Source organism: Podarcis filfolensis (assembly GCF_964270895.1).
Source record: "Podarcis filfolensis genome assembly, chromosome: 11".
In the NCBI taxonomy this organism is placed as follows: Eukaryota; Metazoa; Chordata; class Lepidosauria; order Squamata; family Lacertidae; genus Podarcis; species Podarcis filfolensis.
The window spans coordinates 7,216,932-7,237,860 of record NC_139613.1 but is presented as its reverse complement, the minus strand read 5'-3'; the positions used below and the strand labels follow the sequence as shown (position 1 = coordinate 7,237,860).

The 20,929-nt window shown below is 40.7% G+C and overlaps 1 protein-coding gene across 1 annotated transcript; it reads left to right on the top strand.

Moving 5' to 3' along the window:
• The first annotated feature begins 626 nt into the window (after positions 1-626).
• Positions 627-17,754, top strand: SYT4 (synaptotagmin 4). The gene is made up of 4 exons (XM_083575786.1): positions 627-2,285; positions 5,561-6,375; positions 11,109-11,229; positions 12,782-17,754. Exons 1-4 carry the CDS (start codon positions 2,252-2,254, stop codon positions 13,087-13,089), a joined length of 1,278 nt encoding a protein of 425 aa, XP_083431912.1. The 5' UTR covers positions 627-2,251; the 3' UTR covers positions 13,090-17,754.
• Positions 17,755-20,929: the final 3,175 nt, after the last annotated feature.

The window sequence follows — 20,929 nt, the reverse complement described above, 5'->3', positions numbered from 1 at the left end:
GATGGCTACCAATGTTGATGGTTTTAAAAAAGGATTAGACAAATTCATGGATCAGAGGGCATGTTTCCATGAGGATCTTTTCTTCCTGGTTTGGCTGATCAACCCACCGTTCACTACCTTGGCTTCAGCTGGGTGGACATGCAACTGACCCTCAGTTCTCACCAAGTGCCTAGCCAAGGGTGTTCATATCATGACCCAATCATATATCCAAAGTGTGCCAAAACATTCCTTGGTACTGCAATGAATGACAAAGTCCCTGTTCACATGGAATACTGTGCATGCCCATGTACTCTCCTGGGTTGAATCTGATGTTTCAAGAATGAACACAACAAGAAAATTGGTAATGAACAGCAAGGAGACAGTCAAGAGCTGAGCTCTGTTGCCTTCCCTTGATACTGTTATTGTTGAGGAAGAATGGTTGGAATTTAGCTATGTTTTACTTTACTTTCTATTCTTGTGTGTACTTGTCCTAGTTGGGCAAGCATGAATATGGAGGAAAGACACTAAAGATTGTGCACCAGAGTTATAAAGTATTTAGAAGAGTGAGGTAGTTTGGCTTTTATTTTGATATGGGGCAAGGCTTAATTGGCACCATAGCTCAGCTCATTAATAGTGATTTTGAGCATGTACAGAGCTCCATTCTCTCACTACACACCTAGCCCCAAACCATACAGGACAACTTCCAGGTCAGAGGATATTATTCACAGCAGCTCAGTGGCTGCATTGCATGCAGAAGGTCCCATGTTCAAACTCTGGCATCCCCAGGAAGGAATGGGGGAGGGGGACTCCTGCATGAAAACCCAAAGAGCTGCTTCCAGTCAGTGTAGCCAACACTGAGCTAGATGAACCAAGAATCTTACTGTAGTATTCTGCACATGATTATGCATTGGTGCATTCAACACACATGCTATTGTACACCCAGTCTGTACCCATTTTTGAGGAGCTCAGCCCACATGTTGACTTTCAAATTCACTACCACATGTGGATAGTCATTCACACAAACATATGTACATGTGCATCACATAATGTGTGAAAAACACCAGTCCTCATGACAGCATCTTTCACAGTCCAATGATAATCATGTGAATCCCATTGAGCTCAATGGGGCTTACATTGCTGTCTTGTATTAGAAATGATTCAGTGAGCTAGGTTCATATTTTTTTTTTAAGAATGAATATATAGGGGAGAATATTTGCCCATGGAAACTTCATGGTACCAACACAAATAAGAGTTTCTGCCCTCCCCTGGCTACTCCCATGGAGGATAAAGGCCATTTGGCAACTCTGGGTAATTTAGAGTTTCAATTTTATATGTCTCTGGGAAGTAGAATATTGTGTATCAACTATGTAGTGAATGGAAACTGATTTATTTATTTTTTAAAAAAGATTTTGTTATGAAAAGGTTTTGTGTGAGAGAAAAAAGCGGGGGGTGGGGCTAGATACAACAGAATAAAAATGTAGTCTGTTAGAAGGGGATGATACAGATATTGCAGTAACTCCCAGAAACACAAACGTTCCACTTCCTGCAGTCTTCAGTGAGAACCAAAACCGTTTGGCAATCCAGTCAAACCAAGCGTTTCATCTTAGAGAGTGGGAGAGAGAAAAGAAGCACCGATCTGGGTCATTTGCCTCCAGGGCTTTCCTCTTCTCCATTTAGAGCACCGTCACAGAAAACATGGATAAAACATTAATAATATATACTTAAAAAAAAGTGTCTGACTGTGTCTTATAAGACATTGGGAGATTTGGCCCTAGAAATTAGCATTGCTGTCTGTGTCCGACTGAGAACGTGAGCTAATCTCCTGCAGCAGAGCCGTTAAAATAATTGATGAATGTGTGCCGGATTCCCAGGAGTGGGGAGGAAGGGGGGGGGAGGTACTGATTTCAGTTCTGTAGCGTCAGGATTGCGTCAATTTGGGTTTCAACCACGTCTTCAGTCTCAGAGCTCAGTTAGTCAGAAGATCTGAACCACAGGACAAGGGCTCACGAATCAGTGTGCAGGAAAGGAGGACTGTACTAGACCCTCCCTCCCCTTTCCCCCCACCCATTCCTCTCTACCTCCTCCTCCTCCTTCTAAAACCTTCCCGATCTTTCAGGCTTGTGTTTTCATCACGTTGGAAAACAAGACTCCCTTGGTTGTGTGTGCGTATATGCGTTTTCTCCCTCCCTCCTCTTCAGTGAGCGGCTGAGCACAGGGGCAAAAAAAGGAAAGAGCGGTTTCAGCACCTTGGACAGAGCGCGCAGCAAGCAACATGGCTCCGATTGCAGCCAGCCGGGAAGAATTTGGTAAGCGTCTTCTTTAAAAAAAACCGATCTTGAAGGCTTGATTAATTTCATTTCATTTCATTCAGGTGCTTTGGAAAAGGCAATTATATGACTACTATTTCGGGCTCCTGGGGGAAAGCCAGCGCTGGAAAGCTAAGGCTGTTCCTGTGCTCTGATATGAGCGACGTCAGTCGCCTCTCCTTAAAAGCATCCTTTATATGATGCTTGGGTTTTACAGAAGTTTTACACCCCTTTTTTTATTAGTTCTACAGTTTATAGATTTCCGCTGTGCTCTTTCTATGGCTCCCAAAAAATCACAAGTAAAATATATGCACCGTGAGGTGTGTCTTTTGGGGTGGGGGTGGGGAGTGTCTGGAGAAAGATACTGTTTGTTGTGATCTATCTTTAGAGAAGAATCAGTTATGTGCATTTCATTCCAAATCCATATTCTGCATGTTCTCAGGATAATTGCCATAACTGCTTCTTTCAAGAGAGGAACAGATAGATATTTACTCAAATAGATTAGTCATCTACCCACCCACTCATCTGTCCATAGGCTCTCTCTCTCTTCCTCTGCAACTGTCTGTCTCCTGTCATTAGTGATGTTGTAAGGGAGTGTATGCAAAGTACCCCTCCCTTAAAAAATGCTTAGAACTAAGTATCGTGTGTGTGTGTGTGTGTGTGTGTGCACAGAAACTAAAGTTAAACCCTGGTTTCATATTCAAAGTAGGCAATTAAAAAACAACACTTTTCTGCACCAATATATCTGCTTAAACTTTAAATAAGTAGGCTCATTATCTTTTAGACCTAGAGAGAACTGTATACATTCATATAAATAAAGTTGTTTCCCTCCCTTGTCCCTAGAGGGTGGTTCAGCTCCTGACCACTTTACCTTTTTACCTTACTTTTATTCATGTTGTCCTGATAGCTATCATTGCCATATGCCAGGGTAGCAGCACAGCTCCTCTACAGTCATAGTACATCCGAGACTGTGAGAGTAAAATGTAAGTCATATATGTCAGTTTCACTAGCCTCTAGATGAAGTTAATAGGAGTTTTAAATCATCTTGGCATAGTAGAATTCTTTGGGTCCCAACTCAAACTGGATCAGTTCATGTTTGTGCCGTGCGTCTAGATCCTGCCCTTTCCAGTTAACACTTCTGTAATCTGTCCTACTCATTTTCAGAAATAGTACATTTTCAAGCCAGTCTACCATTTCCATATAGCTGCTATAATACCTAAGCAATTGCTTTGCCATATGAAAACAGCAAGGAAGGCAGATTGTAAGCCCACTGGCAGCTATTGTACAGCACATTTAGTTTTGATTTCATCTTGTATCACTCCCCCTTGGGTGTTGCTAATTTCATTTGTGACAGCTTGCTCACCTGATAACTGACTTTATGAGGATAATTAATATAAAACTGTGGCATTCTTCCTCTCAGAGGCTGGGGTTGTAACTTGCACCATCATTCCTGCTGCTGGAGACAATACTTCGGCATGCAAGCTTCAAAAGAGTATTTGCAAATATGTCAATTGGCCATTAAAATCTGTTCAGCCGAGTTAATGATCCAGCCTGGCCTCTTTCCCAAAGCATCTTATGCAACTGTCATTACCTCACTGTTGATGGGTTGTGTCTTGTCTCCTAGCCCCATATTTTGTATGAGGAAAAAGAAATAAAGAAAAAGTGACCCAGTCCACATAAATGTAAGGGGTGGAACTGACCCAGTGACCAGTGCTCTACCCCAAAGCAAGGTTTTCTGCACACTAACCCATTTCCATGCCCTGCATGTAGTAAGTTCATTACAAATCTACTCTAATCAAAAGCAGTCAGCCAGAGTGAGAAAAGATCTCCCATGCTAACAGTCCTATAAAAGTGGCAAGGTAGGTAGTGAGAACTGATGCTAACTCTTCAATAGCTTATTTATATGTGGGACCCTTCATTTCTCCATGGATTCGACTAAAAACAATTCAAGTCATTATTTTAAAGGTGAGGCTGGGTGTGCAAGTCTAGTGTGTGTGTGTGTGTGTGTGTGTGTGTGTGTGTGTGTCCCTGTCGTTTAAATTGGAGATCAGGGATCTGCTTACACAAGTTCGGGAGGCTCATACTGCATCTCAAGCAGAGATTTACTTATCCTTTCAAGGGAACTGTTCGTTCACTCTCTCTTAAACAGAGAGGATGCTGATCATTTGTTAGAACACCAGCACTCTTGCTACCTTCCTGCATAAGCAATGCCATTGCATTAATATTTCATGAGTCCCCCATTTCGCTTGGAGAATGTGGACTTAGCCTTGATTGGTGCTACCAGCGTGTGGTACTTAGACTCACTTAGAAATGTTACTTATGGACAGAATTGGATTTCCAATTAGTGGCGTTCATTTGGCCCTGCACTGCTTACTCATGAAATGCTAATGCTCCTCTTTTATCCATGCGCCAGATGTCATTGCAGCTTTCATGCTATTTTCCCTATTGCCATTTGGAATGTGGGCTGATTCATACGAGTGATGGAAAGAAGTTCTTGGGAAATTGATTTACTTGCCGCGGCTGGAAAATGTGCTTCCTTGAAATGTTGTTTTAGATGCCCTCATCTCTGGGTAGCTTTGAACGTCATTTTGCCTCTGCAACTAGATAGATCCAATGCTTACAAAATATTAGGTGCACAGATGGATTTAAACATGCACTTGTATAGTGGACAAATAGCACAAAGTGAAATGGCTGGCTGCATATGTTCAGTGTTGCATAGAAAACTGACACCAGGCTGATGGCAAGAATATCCTAAGACTCTAAGTTTTGCATTTTCATGCCAAACACCAGTCCCTTCCTGCAATGAGGCCATGCAAATATGTAGCTTCTTGAACACAAAGGGAAATCCATACTATAAAAGTGGATGTCATGCATATGACTAACACATATTTCAAATTCTCTTTTATCTACTTAGACTAATGTGAAGGGTGTAGGAGGGAGCTAGAGATGTTTATATGTGTACTGAATTCATAAATTTTATATGGGGCAGCAGCAAAATTGAACAGAAGCGTGTCAGTTGTTATAAGCACAATTGTTGAACTGTGTTTGTTCCAGGTTTGCATGCAACAGCAAACATGCCCAGCCAGAGTTTTCGATACACGTTCATACCTGCAGGGGGCACAACATGAATAGGCTTTATTGTTATAAAGTATACCTAGCAGTTCATTCTCCCTGCTTCACCAGTTGGCTCACCTTTGCATAGTTAGTTTAGCTACTGCTTTCAACCTCTGAAGTCCGCCGTTCATGCATTTGTTGCCATGTGCTTTGACTTGCAGATGAAATTCCAACTGTGGTTGGAATCTTCAGTGCCTTTGGGCTGGTCTTCACTGTCTCCCTCTTTGCTTGGATCTGCTGCCAACGCAAATCTTCCAAATCAAATAAGACCCCGCCTTACAAATTTGTTCATGTGCTGAAGGGTGTCGACATCTATCCTGAGAACCTCAACAGCAAAAAGAAGTTTGGGGCAGAGGACAAGGAAGAAGGCAAAAGCAAACCGGTTATGCCAAAGACCTCTCTCCACCTGGACCTGGAGAAACGAGATCTGAACGGCAATTTCCCCAAAACAACCCCCAAAATACCCAGCTCCTCAGATCTTGAGAACTTCACTCCAAAGCTCTTTCCTGAGAGGGAAAAAGATTCTGTCTCCCCTGATAGCCTGAAGTCTGTTACTTCCATATCTTCTGAAGAGAAGCAAGATAAATTAGGGACTCTCTTCTTCTCCATTGAGTATAACTTTGAGAAGAAGGCTTTCATGGTGAACATCAAGGAAGCACGTGGCTTGCCTGCCATGGATGAACAGTCAATGACTTCTGATCCATACATCAAAATGACGATACTGCCGGAGAAGAAGCACAAGGTGAAAACTCGAGTACTGAGAAAAACATTAGACCCAGCTTTTGACGAAACCTTCACCTTCTATGGAATCCCTTATACTCAAGTGCAAGATCTGAGCCTTCACTTTATGATCCTAAGTTTTGACCGATTTTCCCGAGATGACATCATTGGAGAAGTTCTCTTTCCTCTGTCCGGGATTGAGTTGTCTGAAGGAAGGATGCTGATGAACAAGGAGATCATCAAAAAGAATGTTAGGGTAATTGATCTTGAGTCATATTTTGTATTATCAGCTTATTTCGCCTGCCCTATCTCAGCACATAACAGTTTTTCTAAAGGCAGAATCTAAGTATAGCACCCTGACAACAGCCTACATGCATCTTGAATATATAAAATAAACTAGAGAATCTCAACAAGGTGAAAGGATGTCTGCCTATATCCCCATTTCATTTATCTCAACAAGGGTTCTTAAAATATCTAGGTATGATGGCCCAGTTTGTGTATTGATAAACCCTCAGAGGGAAGGGGCTTCATCAGTCAAGTGCAGAACAGATATTATGCACAGCCAGTTCTACAGATTGAAGCAGTAGAGTGAGCATATATGGGATAAGGCGATAAAACAAATGTCTGTCATTCATGTATTTGATTATTTATTATATTTATTTGTCACTTTTTTATACCAAAGTATCTAAAAGTGACTTACCTATATACCATGGCTGAGAAACATGTGCCCCCTCCAATGTTGTTGCATTCCAACCCCCATCAACCTCTGCAGCCACAATGGCCTGTGGTTAGGGATGATGAGAGTTGTAGTCCATCAATATCTGGAGAGCCACAGGTTCCCCATATCTGTGATATACCATCATGCTGGAGGCATAATCTGTGGGCTACGATGTAATCTAGTGTATTGTTACACTCAATGGTCTTAAAAATGAAATAAATAAAAAACCACTTGGGGGGTGATTAGGAACAGACAGATAGAAGCTGGGAGATTTTAACCCATTGGATTGTGCCATTTTTCTCCACTCAAAATGATCCCTCCTGCTTTTACTTGTCCCTCTGTAGGGTTCCAAACAGATGTAAATTAAACTCTTAAGCCCTTCTCCTTCCATCTTAGGTCTACATTCCATGACCTACATTTGTAAATCCTCCAGGTTAAAATAATGTTATGGGCTCACTGAGTTTCCATGCAGCGAGAGGTTTCAGGGGGATAGACAACACTGTGTCAACCTTTCAGCTTTGTGAGCAAGAGTACCTGTGACTTGGAAACCCATTGTGATGAACGAGAAGATTCCCACTGTTTTCTGTGGGTTTTAAGCAGCAACTCAGTGTGTGACCATGCAGCACGTAATTGTTACCAGTGGGATTTCTGCATCCAATATATACTGGTAGTGGATTTAATTATCTGAGTGCAGATCCATATGCAGTACAGCATTTTGTTGGCAGGTCCCACCTGTGCATAACTGAAAGTGGTATTGGAACACTCACTGCTGTTTCCAACAGTCACAAGTAGTTCTGTTGAAGTTCTTGGATGAGGTGGGAATGAAGTGCTCTAGATTGTAGAGTAGATGTGGTCACCATGTGACCCTCCAGATGTTATCAGACTCCAGCTTCCACCACCAATTATTATTGGCCATGCTAGCAGGAGCTATTAGAGTCCAGCAATGTCAGATTAGCCAGTCCTAGCCAAGATTAGCCAGTCCTAGCCAAGTGGTCTGGGCCACTTCATGCTTCAGCTGGAAAATCCATTGTAATCTCCCTTTCCCTCCCTCCCTAAACGTTAAAGATTGTGGCATTTGAAAATGGCAATCTCATCTGCAATCTGCAATGGAACTTATCCCCTTGAGATTCTTCCTTCTCCTACCAGTGTAGACTTAGATTGGATTACTTTGAATCCAGGGGATGGTGCAAATCTTAGCAGGATATCTTACCTTAAGTATATCACAACAAAAGTGGAACTCGGGTCTGGTTCAGGCAATGTTACTTTTAACACTTACTCAACACTTGTCTCCCAGAAAAATTAATAAACAAATAAATCCCCTCAGTGGAAAAGGAGTGGGTTTGAGCTCCTATTGGGTGATATAAAAGTGCTATTGACAATGATTAACTCAGGATGGCACATTAACACATGCTGGCTACATTGGCAGCCAGCAAATCTGACCCCAAACAACACATAACCTAAAGTTTGGTTCATGAGTTGCAACCAAATGCAAACTCTATATCTCGGCAGAAGTTGTTCTGTTTGAATCTGAAGTCCTTGAACAAAGACTAATATGGTTACATCAACTTCATCAGCGCAGGAAAATCAGTTTAATCCAAGTGCTTAACTAAGTGGTGGGCTGTAACAGTGAAATCAACATTGCAATAAAGTCAATGGCAAAATAAAAATAAAAATTCTCCATTGATTTCTATGGCTATGAGTATTAGCCTGCATCTCCATGGCTACGATCCATATGCAGTTAACCCTGTTCTCCCTCTTTGTGTCACTTCCTTTCCCCCCTCCCACTCCACCTAGTAGATTATTATGGGAGTGACAGATCACTCTTGCCAGGGGGTTGAGTTGATAGTTTACAGATAGATTTCTTTTCCCAGGGGTATGCACCAACCACAAGATTCAGTTTGGTCCCTAATCCTGCACTTCAGAAAATAGGCCACTTGAAGTATTTTGGAGGCTGCCCAATTCAGCACAGCATCAAAGTTTGAGTCTGCTTTAGGAAAATTGGGTTTAATAACCATTGCCTCCTGGAAATTACTATTTGGATTATTTTTTTCTTAAAAAAGAAAAAAAAAGACAAGCTATATGTATTTTCCCTGTTGACAGAAGCGAATGAAATTTTCAGGCATAATAGCCTCTCCAGAATGGACAAAGCCTTCCAAATAACAGGCAGATAGGTCTAGGCTTTTATTTCATTTTCTGCTGCTGTGCAACTTTAAAGTTTGTTTTTGTTTTGTTTTTTAAGAAAAGGTATAAAGTTTTCCATTTTCCATTTGGCAGAAAATGATGGATTTTGCAGGCATAGGATATGCAAAAGGATATCTGCAGAGATTTATGTTCCAGCCTTTACAATTTTGGGGTGGATAACAATATCACTTAATCTCCTGTGACGTTTTCTGGGCAATTGGTCTGAAAATAGCAGATATGAGAGATGTTCCATTGGTAAGAAATCTGCCAAATTTCAGACAAGTAGGTCAAAGGGAATTTGTGCTAGGCTTCTTTAAAAATAATTGGGATTCATTTTTCAGGTAAAATATTTATCTCTGATTATCTGTCAATGACAGTAAAGCTCTCCCTCCCCTCTCCCTTCACATTTGCCTTTGTGATTCCTCACTCTCACTCCCAACCTGACACTTTCCTTATATGGTAAACTTAGAGACATTAGTTTTGGTTTTAGCAGACAAGTTTTCTGCAGTTCTTTTTTTGTGATTCTGAGTCACAAAGACACCACGAGGAGCTTTGTATTGTCTTCTCTTGGTTCGGGGTCCCTCAGATAGATATCAGACAAGTTCAGAATTCCTCAAAAGCAACTCACTTTGGCTCAGGATTTATCCATATTCCCTCCTTCTCCTTCCACTTCTCTGCTGATTTTGCCTTTTTTCCTGGTTCCACCCATCACTGCTTCTTTCCACCTTCTGGTCACACCCACCTATGTGTAATTAGTCCATTGGGCATCTCCAGCTCTCTGGACACAGGTTGTCAACTACTGAATTAACTCATAGTACTTGCACAACCAAAATCTGAGTCCTCAAACAATTTAGTTGAAGTTACCAGTAGTCCATTACACCTCAGCTGGCCAATCAGGGTAAGCATGTTTTAGGATAAAGGAATTGGTGTTTTGAATATCAGTTGTTCTGGCACCAATCCTGAGCATTTTACTTTGATGTAAGCTACATGAAAATCAACGGGGCTTGCTTCCAAGTCAGTGTCTTTACTGTGTGTAAATTGATTTGGAAGTCACTTCAACATAAGTGGAAGCCCATTTATTTTTTAGAAAAAATTCCAAACCTAATAGATGTCTCAAAGCCTGGGCAACCCATAGCCCTTCCCGAGAACCTGCCTGTGTATTGACTTTTTAGTAATTGCTTTCAAAAGATCAAGCGTCAAATCAAATTGCTTCTGTGTGTACCAAGCAATATTCCCATCTGCAGCTTTTATGGTTTTTAATGCAACAAGCCCCAGTCTGTGACCTGGAGTGTTGAAGCTTCCATGTTTTCTATTTTCATATTTAAATATTTTCCTCTAGCAAGGGGACTATATTGGTTTTGTAGTTGGGGGAGGATAGAGATCTGATTTGCACCTTACGTTCTCATAAGTCCATCAAAACACTAATTTGTCAGATGCTATTTGTGACAACATTTCAATAGACTGGCTGGCCAAGGATTCAATATGCTTTAAAAACACAAATATATGTAGTCATAGTTCTGAGTTGCCCATCTAGTAGCAGATCTGCATATACATTATTATTTTTTTGGGGGGGGTGTAGGGTGACGGTAGGGTAATCCCAGATGGATAGCCTTCTTCAAATATCTGAAGGGCTGTCACATGGAAGATGGAGAAAGCTTGTTTTCTGCTGCTGCAGAGGGTAAAACCCACACCAATGGATTCAAATTACAAGAAAAGTGATTCCAGCTAAGCATTAGGAAGAACGTTTTGATGGTAAGAGCTGTTTGACAGTGGAACAGACTACCTCAGAAAGTGGTGGACTCTTCTTTATTGGAGGTTTTAAAGAAAAAGTTGGATATACATCTGTCATGGATTCTTTAGCTGTGATTCCTGAATTGCAGGGGGTCTACATGACCCTTACGATCCCTCCCAACTCGATATACGATATACAATATACGATATCTTTATTGTCATTGTCCCATACAAAACAATGAAATTGAAAATCTACATCAAACATTCAAAAACCCCTACATAAAACATTCAAAAACTCAACAATTCTATGTTTTTTTTTTAACGTCTGCTACATATGAGCTATCTTTCTAATCCTCTAGAAGTCCTCCGGACGTGGCGAGCTGCTGATTTCTCTCTGTTACCAGTCTACAACAAATACTCTCACGGTGGTTGTTTTAAAGGCCAGACACTTACCCAAAGCTGATGTTTCTGGATTATCAGGTAATTTCAAAATACTGCATTATTACATGCATATATTTGGATTTATAATTAACACTGTCATAGACTTAAGAGCTTGGACCAAGAAGTAGCAAAGGAGTAGGTGCTATGCCCTCCCTCCTTCGCTCTATTCAGTGTGGGCCCTGGCTAGTCACCTGTTCAAGGAGCTGAGTAGGAATATTTTGGGTGGCAGTTCTTTCATTGACCTTTAGGGACTTCGTTTTTGGTTTGCTCCACACCAGGCTTCCTCACTCCTCGGCCCTCCAGATGTTTTGAGACTACCATTCCCATCATCCTTGACCACTGGGTCTGCTAGCTAGGGATCATGGGAGTTGTAGACCAAAAACATCTGGAGGGCCGAGGTTGAGGAAGCCTGCTCCACACTGTTGGGTAACTTGATTGACAATTTGGGGAGCAGCTGGGATTTGTTTCTCATTGAGCATGGAGTCCAGGCAGGTAAGGAAGTTGGGAAGAATAATTGTAGACATACGATGGGATTATTGGGTCAATGGCACCCTTTAGGTATCTGCCAGTGCTTTATGCCTGGGGGGATTTAATGGGGTACCCTTTAGATCTGTCTTTGACATTTTGGGTAAACTCTGGGCAGTAGAGCCTGGGCGTGCTTCTACCCATGACTCATCTAGCAATGAGAGAGTCCTTTCTCACCCTTCCTTTATGAGAAGCCACAGACTGCAGCTGTGTCATCTATTCAGAGGGAGGTTTCCCTACCAGTTAGATGGAATTCTCACCTGCTCATATTTTCTGAATTTTTGGTTATTTGGATGTTCCGTGAATTAGTTATATTTTAACAAATATAAGCTATCTCCCAAAATGTTTGTCATAAGTCTGCTTTACAAGTGTGGGGGCAGAGGTAACTGGAGTGGAGCTGGGTGGTTCTGCCCATCCCTCAAATAACCGAGATTCATAGAATTGATTCTATGATTTGGAAGGTACCCTGATGGTCACCTGAGTCCAACCTCCTGCAATGAAAGTGAAAGAGAGTGAAAGATCATGAAGAAAATGTGACATGCTGAAAGATCCATATAAGATGGGGCAACTAGAGAAGAGACCAGGGCATCTGGAGGGCATCTGGGGGGAGGGCATCTGGTCCCTGGAGCGGAGACCAGCACATTGTTGTGTCTACTGGGGGACAGAAGAGCAAGGGAAATGTGGCTTAATGGTGATTGCAATGGGGTGCGTTAGTTAGGGCACCAGATTATGCTGTTGTACCTCCAGTTGTGCCAAGCTTCTTGCCACCTTGTCCCTTACTGGTAAATGCAGCAACCGGTGGTCAGGTTGCATGCACGCATGAGCTGGCACATTATTATTATTATTATTATTATTATTATTATTATTATTATTCATTGGAGCTTTATCCCATTGGACAAAGCTAATCTTACCAATCAGTGCTAGCCGGATTCTCCTGCACAGGAATAACTGGTAGAGATGAAAGCATGGTGAGAACCTTAGTGCAGGGGAAGACAAGGAAGTCTGGACTATTGGACTTGGTTCTTCAGCAGTGTGATATTGGTTGGATTTTGCTTGTCTTTTGCAGACCCCTATGTGAAAGTGAACCTATATCACGCCAAGAAAAGGATCTCCAAAAAGAAAACCCACGTCAAGAAGTGCACCCCCAATGCAGTGTTCAATGAACTTTTCGTCTTTGATATTCCTTGCGAGGGTCTCGAAGAGATCAGCATCGAATTCTTGGTTTTGGATTCAGATAGGGGATCCCGGAATGAAATCATTGGCCGGTTAACCTTGGGGGCTTCGGCAGAAGGAACCGCAGGAGAACACTGGAAGGAAATCTGTGAATATCCTAGGAGACAAATTGCCAAATGGCACATGTTGTGTGATGGCTAACAGCGGAAACAAGAGGTTGGAACTTTTAAACAAAAATTCCATAGGCAAGGATCAGTTTTCTTTCTTTGCAATGTATAATCACAGGCTTGTGACATTTTTTAAAAGGACATTTTTTTGTTATTGTTATTAGGACTGAAATGAATTATCAAAACAGAAGGTAACTAACTTTTCTCATTCAGTTCAGGCTCTCTCTCTTTTCTTTTGCAAGCTATACAGAAAGTGACATAATATCATCAGAGGTTCATATTCTACTGGAGTTTACACAGCTATAGAGACACAAAATGCTGTAAACACAATTAAGAAGTCTTGTTTTTTATTATTAAAGTACCAGGAACCCTAGATTACTGCTGTCACCCAGATGAAGATAATCTCATTAATATGTGTTGCTAAGTCTAGAAGCACCTGCATTTTGTAAAAGTTTAAAATAAAAATCTGGAGAAATGGAGTGTATGGGGAGGGCAATCCCTTCAGCATCGCAATGTGTCACAAACATTATTTTATGGAAACTCAACCACTTTTCATAAGGTTGAGTATTTATACTTTGAGCAATCCAAAAACTAAAGAGATTTTTGTCAAGCCACACTGCATAGCTATGGTCCACTTTGTTAATTAACCCGTGAGATATAGTTTAGATTTCAAAGAGAGAAAGAGAGAGGTTGGTTCCATTAGCTTACATTCAAATACTCTGTAAGTATCCCCCAAATAACTCACTTTGTTTAATAAAGGGCTTAGACACTGATGTAGGAGAGTGTAAATTTTACAGTATGGTTAGGATTTGTGCTTCAAGTATAGCCTGTGGTGGGATTTCTTTAAGTTTTTGGCCAAAAAAACCCCAACAACATTGAAAATTTATAACCAATTGAAAATACTGTAGAGTGTTATATCTTTCACCTGGTGTATTTTGAAACAATTACTGTTTGAACTGAAACTTATCCCTTATATGTTTCTGTTTGATTATTCTAAAAATAAAATTAAAAATCCTATAAAAAATTTAAAAAGAGAGGAGATACGTACAAAGCACTGATCCTGCAAAAAAATAATAATCCATTCTAAGTGGGTAAAGATTTAAAAGTGGGTTTTAGCAGAATCAGGCTCTGGAGCAAGCTTTATACCTCATGCTGACTAATGTGTAAATGAGCTGTTTGACCATAGAACTCACTTAATTAGCTGTCATTCATGCCACTGGGCAACTGGGTAGAACTCTGGAGGGTGGGTGGGTAATATTAGGATCATAACATGATGGTATGCATGTGATAATAGGATCAGGATTTTTTCCCAGATTAGGAGGATGAAGTGTAATTTAAGACCAGACCAGCCCAACTTGTGACCTGCCAAGCCAAACCCAGGTATGTGAAGTACCCTGCTAACTACTTGCTTGAGGACCTGCCAGGAAAAAAATGCATTCTCAGGTCACTATTAAAAGCAGCATTGCTGAGCCCCTAGTGGGCTGGTTTACATAGTTTGCGGGTTACATTCTACTTGGTCGATTGCAAATTGTGCTGGCCCCTCACAAAGGAAACAAAGGCACACACACACCCCTATTGAAATCCTGTGAAACTTATTCATGTGTTTACACTAGAAACCATTTTTTTTAATCTGTCAGATTAGCACAATTGTAGTAGTAGAGTTTCTTATCCTGTCCTCTTTGGGTAGATACTTGAGATACAGGAGTATCCTTTCTGTAGATATTATGGTTCTGCAGTGGGGTGGGGTGGGTTTGGATGCTACTGAAGGAGATTCTCCAGAATCATATTTGCCTTTGTGTGAGTTTTTTTATAAAGTCCCATTGAGAAATGTATGTGAAGAACACAGTGATACATACTCATTGCTTTGGATGTTCCTAGGTTGATCCTGCAAGCAGGAATCATCAAGGATCTAATATCCTTATTATGGGATCCTTCCTGCAAGCACAATGCGGATAATCCAGCCTGATATAGCATTTTCCAGGCATGTGTCTCTACGGAAATCATTCTCAATGGGCTGCAGCGGAGGCAAAGGTTATGTGAAAAGTTAAGGATGAGAGTCTTACTTTGTTGAAAGGGTTACAGGTTCATTCCCTTGCTGTAATTGTGCCCTAATGCTTTGTTTGGAGAACAGGATTGTGACAATTGTTAAAGTGTTGGAAAGGACAACATGTTGCAAAGCTACTTTCTCATAGCTCTGTAGTGTACTGAAGCAGCATGTTTCTAAACTGAATCTAGTGAGCTGTTTCAGATGTGTGTATTTTGATCCACTGTTCATAAATACTGAGGTCTTTGGGAGTTTCAAGCCAATCCTAGTCCTAACCCTATGTCTGAGTTATACCCAGGAGTAGAACATTTGGAATTAATGGACCAAAGATAATCATGCCTATCACTGGATGGGCCTAATGATGGATTGTTTATCTAACTAACTATGACTAACACCCAGTACAACCCTCAGTAATAACCAAAGGGTCCAATATTATAGGTTGGGAAAAGTCAAGGCAAAAAGACATGTCTTTACAAGATATCTGAAGCAACTGCTGGATAATAGACAGTAGGGCTTTCCAGAGTGCAAGGGTGGTGACAGAAAATGCCTCTTTTGAGGTCACTGCCCTGTGATATTCTGTAAAGTGCCAATGATCTAAGTGATCTTACAGGTCTGTACAAGGACAGGCAGCCTTTCATGTGACTTGATGCAAATGTTTGATATAAGTGTAGCACTCTCATTGACCTTAGTGGGACTTAACTGACTGAAATCCAAGTACTTTGGTATTACTGAATTGTGGATCAGAACCATCATTCCTAAAAGCATAGGAAAGGGGAGAAGGCTGAGACCCATGGTGGATTAACAGTGGAATTGGGTTTCTTCTAGCTAACACTGCTGGAGGTTTGTGTGGTTGCTTTTTTTTTCTTCTTTTTTAACCAGAGCCATAATTTGGCCAGAACAGGATGAGACTGGAATGTGAAATATGCAACAAATATTACTGAAAGAATTCCATTTGGGGTCTTTCGGGTTTTTGTGTTGGTAATTTATCCAGGTTTTTGAATGATGTGTTTGATATAATGGTGTTTATATAAGGTCTAAGGCATTTTCACAACATGCTTTTTATGAAAATGCTCTATGTACAAAGAATAATAGTAATGCAACTTGTGTGTATAAAAATTTCAAATCTATTTTGTTTTGTTCAGGCTATTTGTAGGCCAAAATCAGTCCAGGCTTGAAATCCTCAGAATGTTTACTCCAAGGTAGTCCCAGTGAAATTATGAATCACTTCTAAAGCTCTATGAAGTCAACAGAGATACCCCAGAAGGCCTTGATGAGCTTTAGAGGAAAGATGTTTGTTAATCCATGATCAGTCCAGTGATCTGAATAGTCAAAATATGCAAGTAAAGTTCACTTGGACAGTAGATGTACTAAGAATTTAGGAGGGAAAGAACATGTGATCAAATCTTAATCAAAAGCTAGGTATTCTACATTCATGTTGGACAGAATGTTGCCATCAAGGCCACATGTTGAAAGGTCTATGAGCTTGACATTTCATTGGGACTGATTTAATAATAATACTTGGCTAGCCTAGTGGTTTTCAGATGGAATGCTGGGTTCCTTGTAGGTTCATCTAAGTTTCCCAGTGATAAGTCTTGCATTGGAAGAGAAACCTTCCTTAAAGTTCTCTACCATCAATGGTCTTCTCTTACAATGGGTTATATCCAACACTAGTCATGCTCAGAGTAGACCCATTGGAATGGATGTACATTACTAACTGGGGTCCATTAATTTCAGTGGGTCTGCTCTGGATATGGCTAATGTTGTCTCGAAAGCACTGCACGGGGCAACATTCAAACTTCTCGTGTAGCTATGGTTAGATCTAGAGGTCTGGGCAGCAAATCATGCAAACTGGGTATGAGACTTAGAGGGTTTCCCAGAAAGTGTTGCAGCATGCAATAGGTAATGCAGAAAAAAACTTATTGGAGCTGGAAAGTTTGAAAATATGTGTTCTAAGCCCTAGCTAACACAATAGACCTAGTTATCTTGTTTGATGATAGGCTTTAGCCACCAGCCCTAGTGGCCAAATAACTCTTAATATGCCTTCTTTTCTTTGTTTCTGAATAAAACCTAGGGTTGTGACAATCTGTCATTTTGTCACCCAGTGGTTAATATCTGCTTTAAGTGGCCTGAGGGGTAGTTTTCCTACTGGTGGGATAAGAGCTATCCCAGTAGGGAGACCAGTTCTTTTTACACTGGGCAAATTGTATATAGGGTCCCCTTTTTTAGCTCTTAAGAAACGTTTGTCTTGCAAAGTCCAGTTGTTAACCCAGATGGGACTGAAATACATGTGACCATGCCTTTAAGAAATGGGGGGGAAATCTGTTTTATAAAGTATTTGGTTCTTAATGTGAATATCTTGAAATCTGTTAAGGATAATGTCCTGTATTAAACATGTAAAATAATGTTTGTCTAAGTAGCTAACAACAACAACTTCTACTACTAATACAATGAAGCAAAATATTACCCTGAATGGGAGGTTATTCATGTTTGGAGATCTGTTGTAACTCAATAACCAATTTGTTAATGATGTTGTACATTCAATAGAAGTTCTTTGGGAGGAAGCATGGATGTTGGAGGATTTGTATGTCTTTTTTGTGCCAGATCTGTATGTTGTGCCATGTATGTAAGACAAGAATAAACTGCTACTTTCATTCATCCCATCCCAATATAAATATTTTTTGCAGATGCATGCCAATCTGCTTTTAATTTTATTTTAAAGAGTGAAACTCAGTGTGAGTTTTTAAGAGACCTGTCTGCTGTCATGCACCACAATAATGCTCAAAAACTTGTCTGAAGCACCCCACATGCATTAGTCACTATAAGAACTCTATAAGGTAAAAAGCATTCATTATATTTTAGCCCTCCATATTGCAGATGGAGGAAACTGAGGCCATGAGGGGATGGTTTGTCTATGCCCACTTAGTGAGTTGATAGATCAGCCTCTTGGCCATAAGTCTACATCTATGACATCTTACTTACTTCACGGCATCATCAAGGAATAGATGAACAGAGACCTAACATGGTAAGCCCTGGAAGGGACTGGTTGAGAGCCAGGAAGGTGATGCTAACATTAGTTCCTTCATACCTTCAAACAGGCCACTCTGAACATGGGATCTGAATAACTAAAAGCTATTTTATAAGTTCATCTGGAAAACCAGAGTTAGGACTTGAGTTGTTGCCCTCGTTTTTCTTGAACCTTTGAAGGTGATTTGGAAATTGCAACTAATCCAGAATATGGCAGGCTGAGTAGCCTCAGGGGCCATATAACACCAGTCCTAAAGGGTCTACATTGGCTCCCAGTACAATTCTAAGCACAATTTAAAGAGTTGGTGCTGACCTTTAAAGCCCCAAGTGGCTTCGGTCCCGAATACCTGAAGGAGCGTCTCCACCCCCATCATTCAGCCTGGACATCGTAGAATGCCCTCCTATCAGATGTCAAGGAGATAAATAACTATCTGACTTTTAGAAGACATCTGAAGGCAGTCCTGTATAGGGAAGCTTTCAAATGTTTTATTATGTTCCTATATCTGTTAGAAACTGCCCAGAGTGGCTGAGCAACCAATTTAAAATTCGGCTGTGTAATTTGGAATTTATGTAATTTGGTTTGATTTGATGTGATTGGTCGGTTAATAAAAAAATATTCTTAAAAAAAAACAGAGTGGCTGAGCAACCTAGTCAGATGGGTGGGGTACAAATAATAAAATTATTTATTATTTAGAGCACACCTTGAGTCAAAAAAGCTGTTTCTCCTCAACTGGAACATCTGATAAATTTTGAGAGGCATGTACATTAGGAGAAACATGCACTAAAATGCCAATGAATTTTCACAAGAACTTTTAAAAATAAATAAATACATAGAAAACTTATGTGGAAATGTGGAGGACTGAATTTAAGATCAGAAAAGTGAGAAATTGAGAAAAACCAAAATTGACAGATTCACCCATTCCTATGTTCAGCAGTAGGCACATAGAGTTCTTTCAGACTAATTTTCTCCATGTGGTCACCGAATGGATGTGGCCGGCATGTGGGGCTGTTGGTGGGGAACTCTATTCATTCCATGTATTATCTGAACATGTGTGGGGGTTTCTTGAGAATGGCCCCCATCTCAGACAAATCAATGAAATGGTTCATAGGTGCATTCTGTTCATGAACAAACAGTTACATACACAAATCACCAGCTTATGTTACAGTACAAGCAATACATGTGAGGCAGCCTTATAGGAGTAGCCATTGTGAACACTTGCCATGAAGAGCCTTAAGAATTAAGTATCTCCACAGAAAACAATCTGATTATACGATGTATATTTATGCAGACCAGAGCCGTAAATATTTTAGGCAGAATTTTGCAAACACAATTGACTCCAAAGAAGCATTAAAAAAGGATTTCACAAATATCAATAGTGTTATTGATTACTTTTCAGTACTTCCCTGAGAAATTGATTGCCCTTATAACAGTGTAAAAGAATACATTTTCAGGACAGGCATTAACTTATCTTTTTAAAGCAGAGGTAGGGCGTCTAAGGCCCAGGGTATCTATCTGACCCTTGAGAATTGTCTCATGAAATGCCCCTTCCCCAGGTGACATCTCCTTCTCCTCTACTCTGTGCCCTAACTAAGTGTGTTTGCTTGACTTGACTGTGTCCTTAAACTGTTACCTTGTCCCCCACTTGTCTGGATGGAGATATGTGCATGTTGAAACCACTGATTTTCATGTGGCTGGAATGTGCAAAGCTAAAGGTAAGATCTCTTGCTCCATCCACCATGTGCCCCATGTATGGTTGCCCACTAGGCAGTGAAGCCCCCTGGCTTAAACAGGTATCCTACCCCTGTTTCAAAGTAACAGCCAGTGAGTGTTGATTCAAGGTATGCAATCAGGAACACCTGGGGCTATAATTGTCCAGACAAAGTCTCAGTTTGAATGGAGACACATTCAGTCCTTCCAGGTCAATAGGAAACTTAAGGTAGTCTGGCAGGGGTGCCATCTCGCCCTCAGGATTGTGGGTGCCCACCGCTGCAACATGGACATGAGACATCACATGCACATGTCTGCACATAGTGTGTGTGATGTCATCTGAGCCCCCCCCCCCCAGAAAAGGATGCCTTGCTGCCTGGCTGGAGAGGGTGGAGCTGAACTGCTACTCTCTCAGAGGTAGCACCACTGCCACCTATTGGCTTTTCTCATTGACTTTGTGGGTGCCCAAGCAGCCCCCACAATTATAACATTGTGGGTGCCCAAGCAGCCACGCCCCCCTGAATTTGGCTCCAATGCTGTCTGGGTTGGAGTTACCATTTATTTATTTGAAATTCATGTTCATATCATTTCAACATCTAGGTTTCAAAATATATTCAAAATGCAAAATTTAAAACATAAATGAAACTTCAAAAATATAAATTTAAACAAAGAACACCAGAAAATTAATGTGCAAAATTAAATCAGAGGCCATGCAAACTATTAAGATGCCTGAGTAACAGAATGTCAACAAGTCACATTTTCCTCATAATTGTCTTTTCATACTAGAAAAGGCTGACACTGTTCAATTTGTGCCACTCACACAGCTGTTAAAGAGCCAAGGCACAATTTACTTTGTTTCTGCACTTTCTCGCTGCAAGCTGTATGAAGAGACGGAAATATATTCAGCAGGGAAGATACACAGAATGCCTCACATCCCTTCCTTCTGACTGCTTAGCAACGGTGTCTAAGCAACCGTAGAAACAGCAGTACCTCCACACCTGCCTAATAAGCCTTAGAATGTTGCTTCCACATTTTACTTTATAACTTTCTTTATAGGTGTTCAATTGACTTACATACATATATACATATACATTTTGT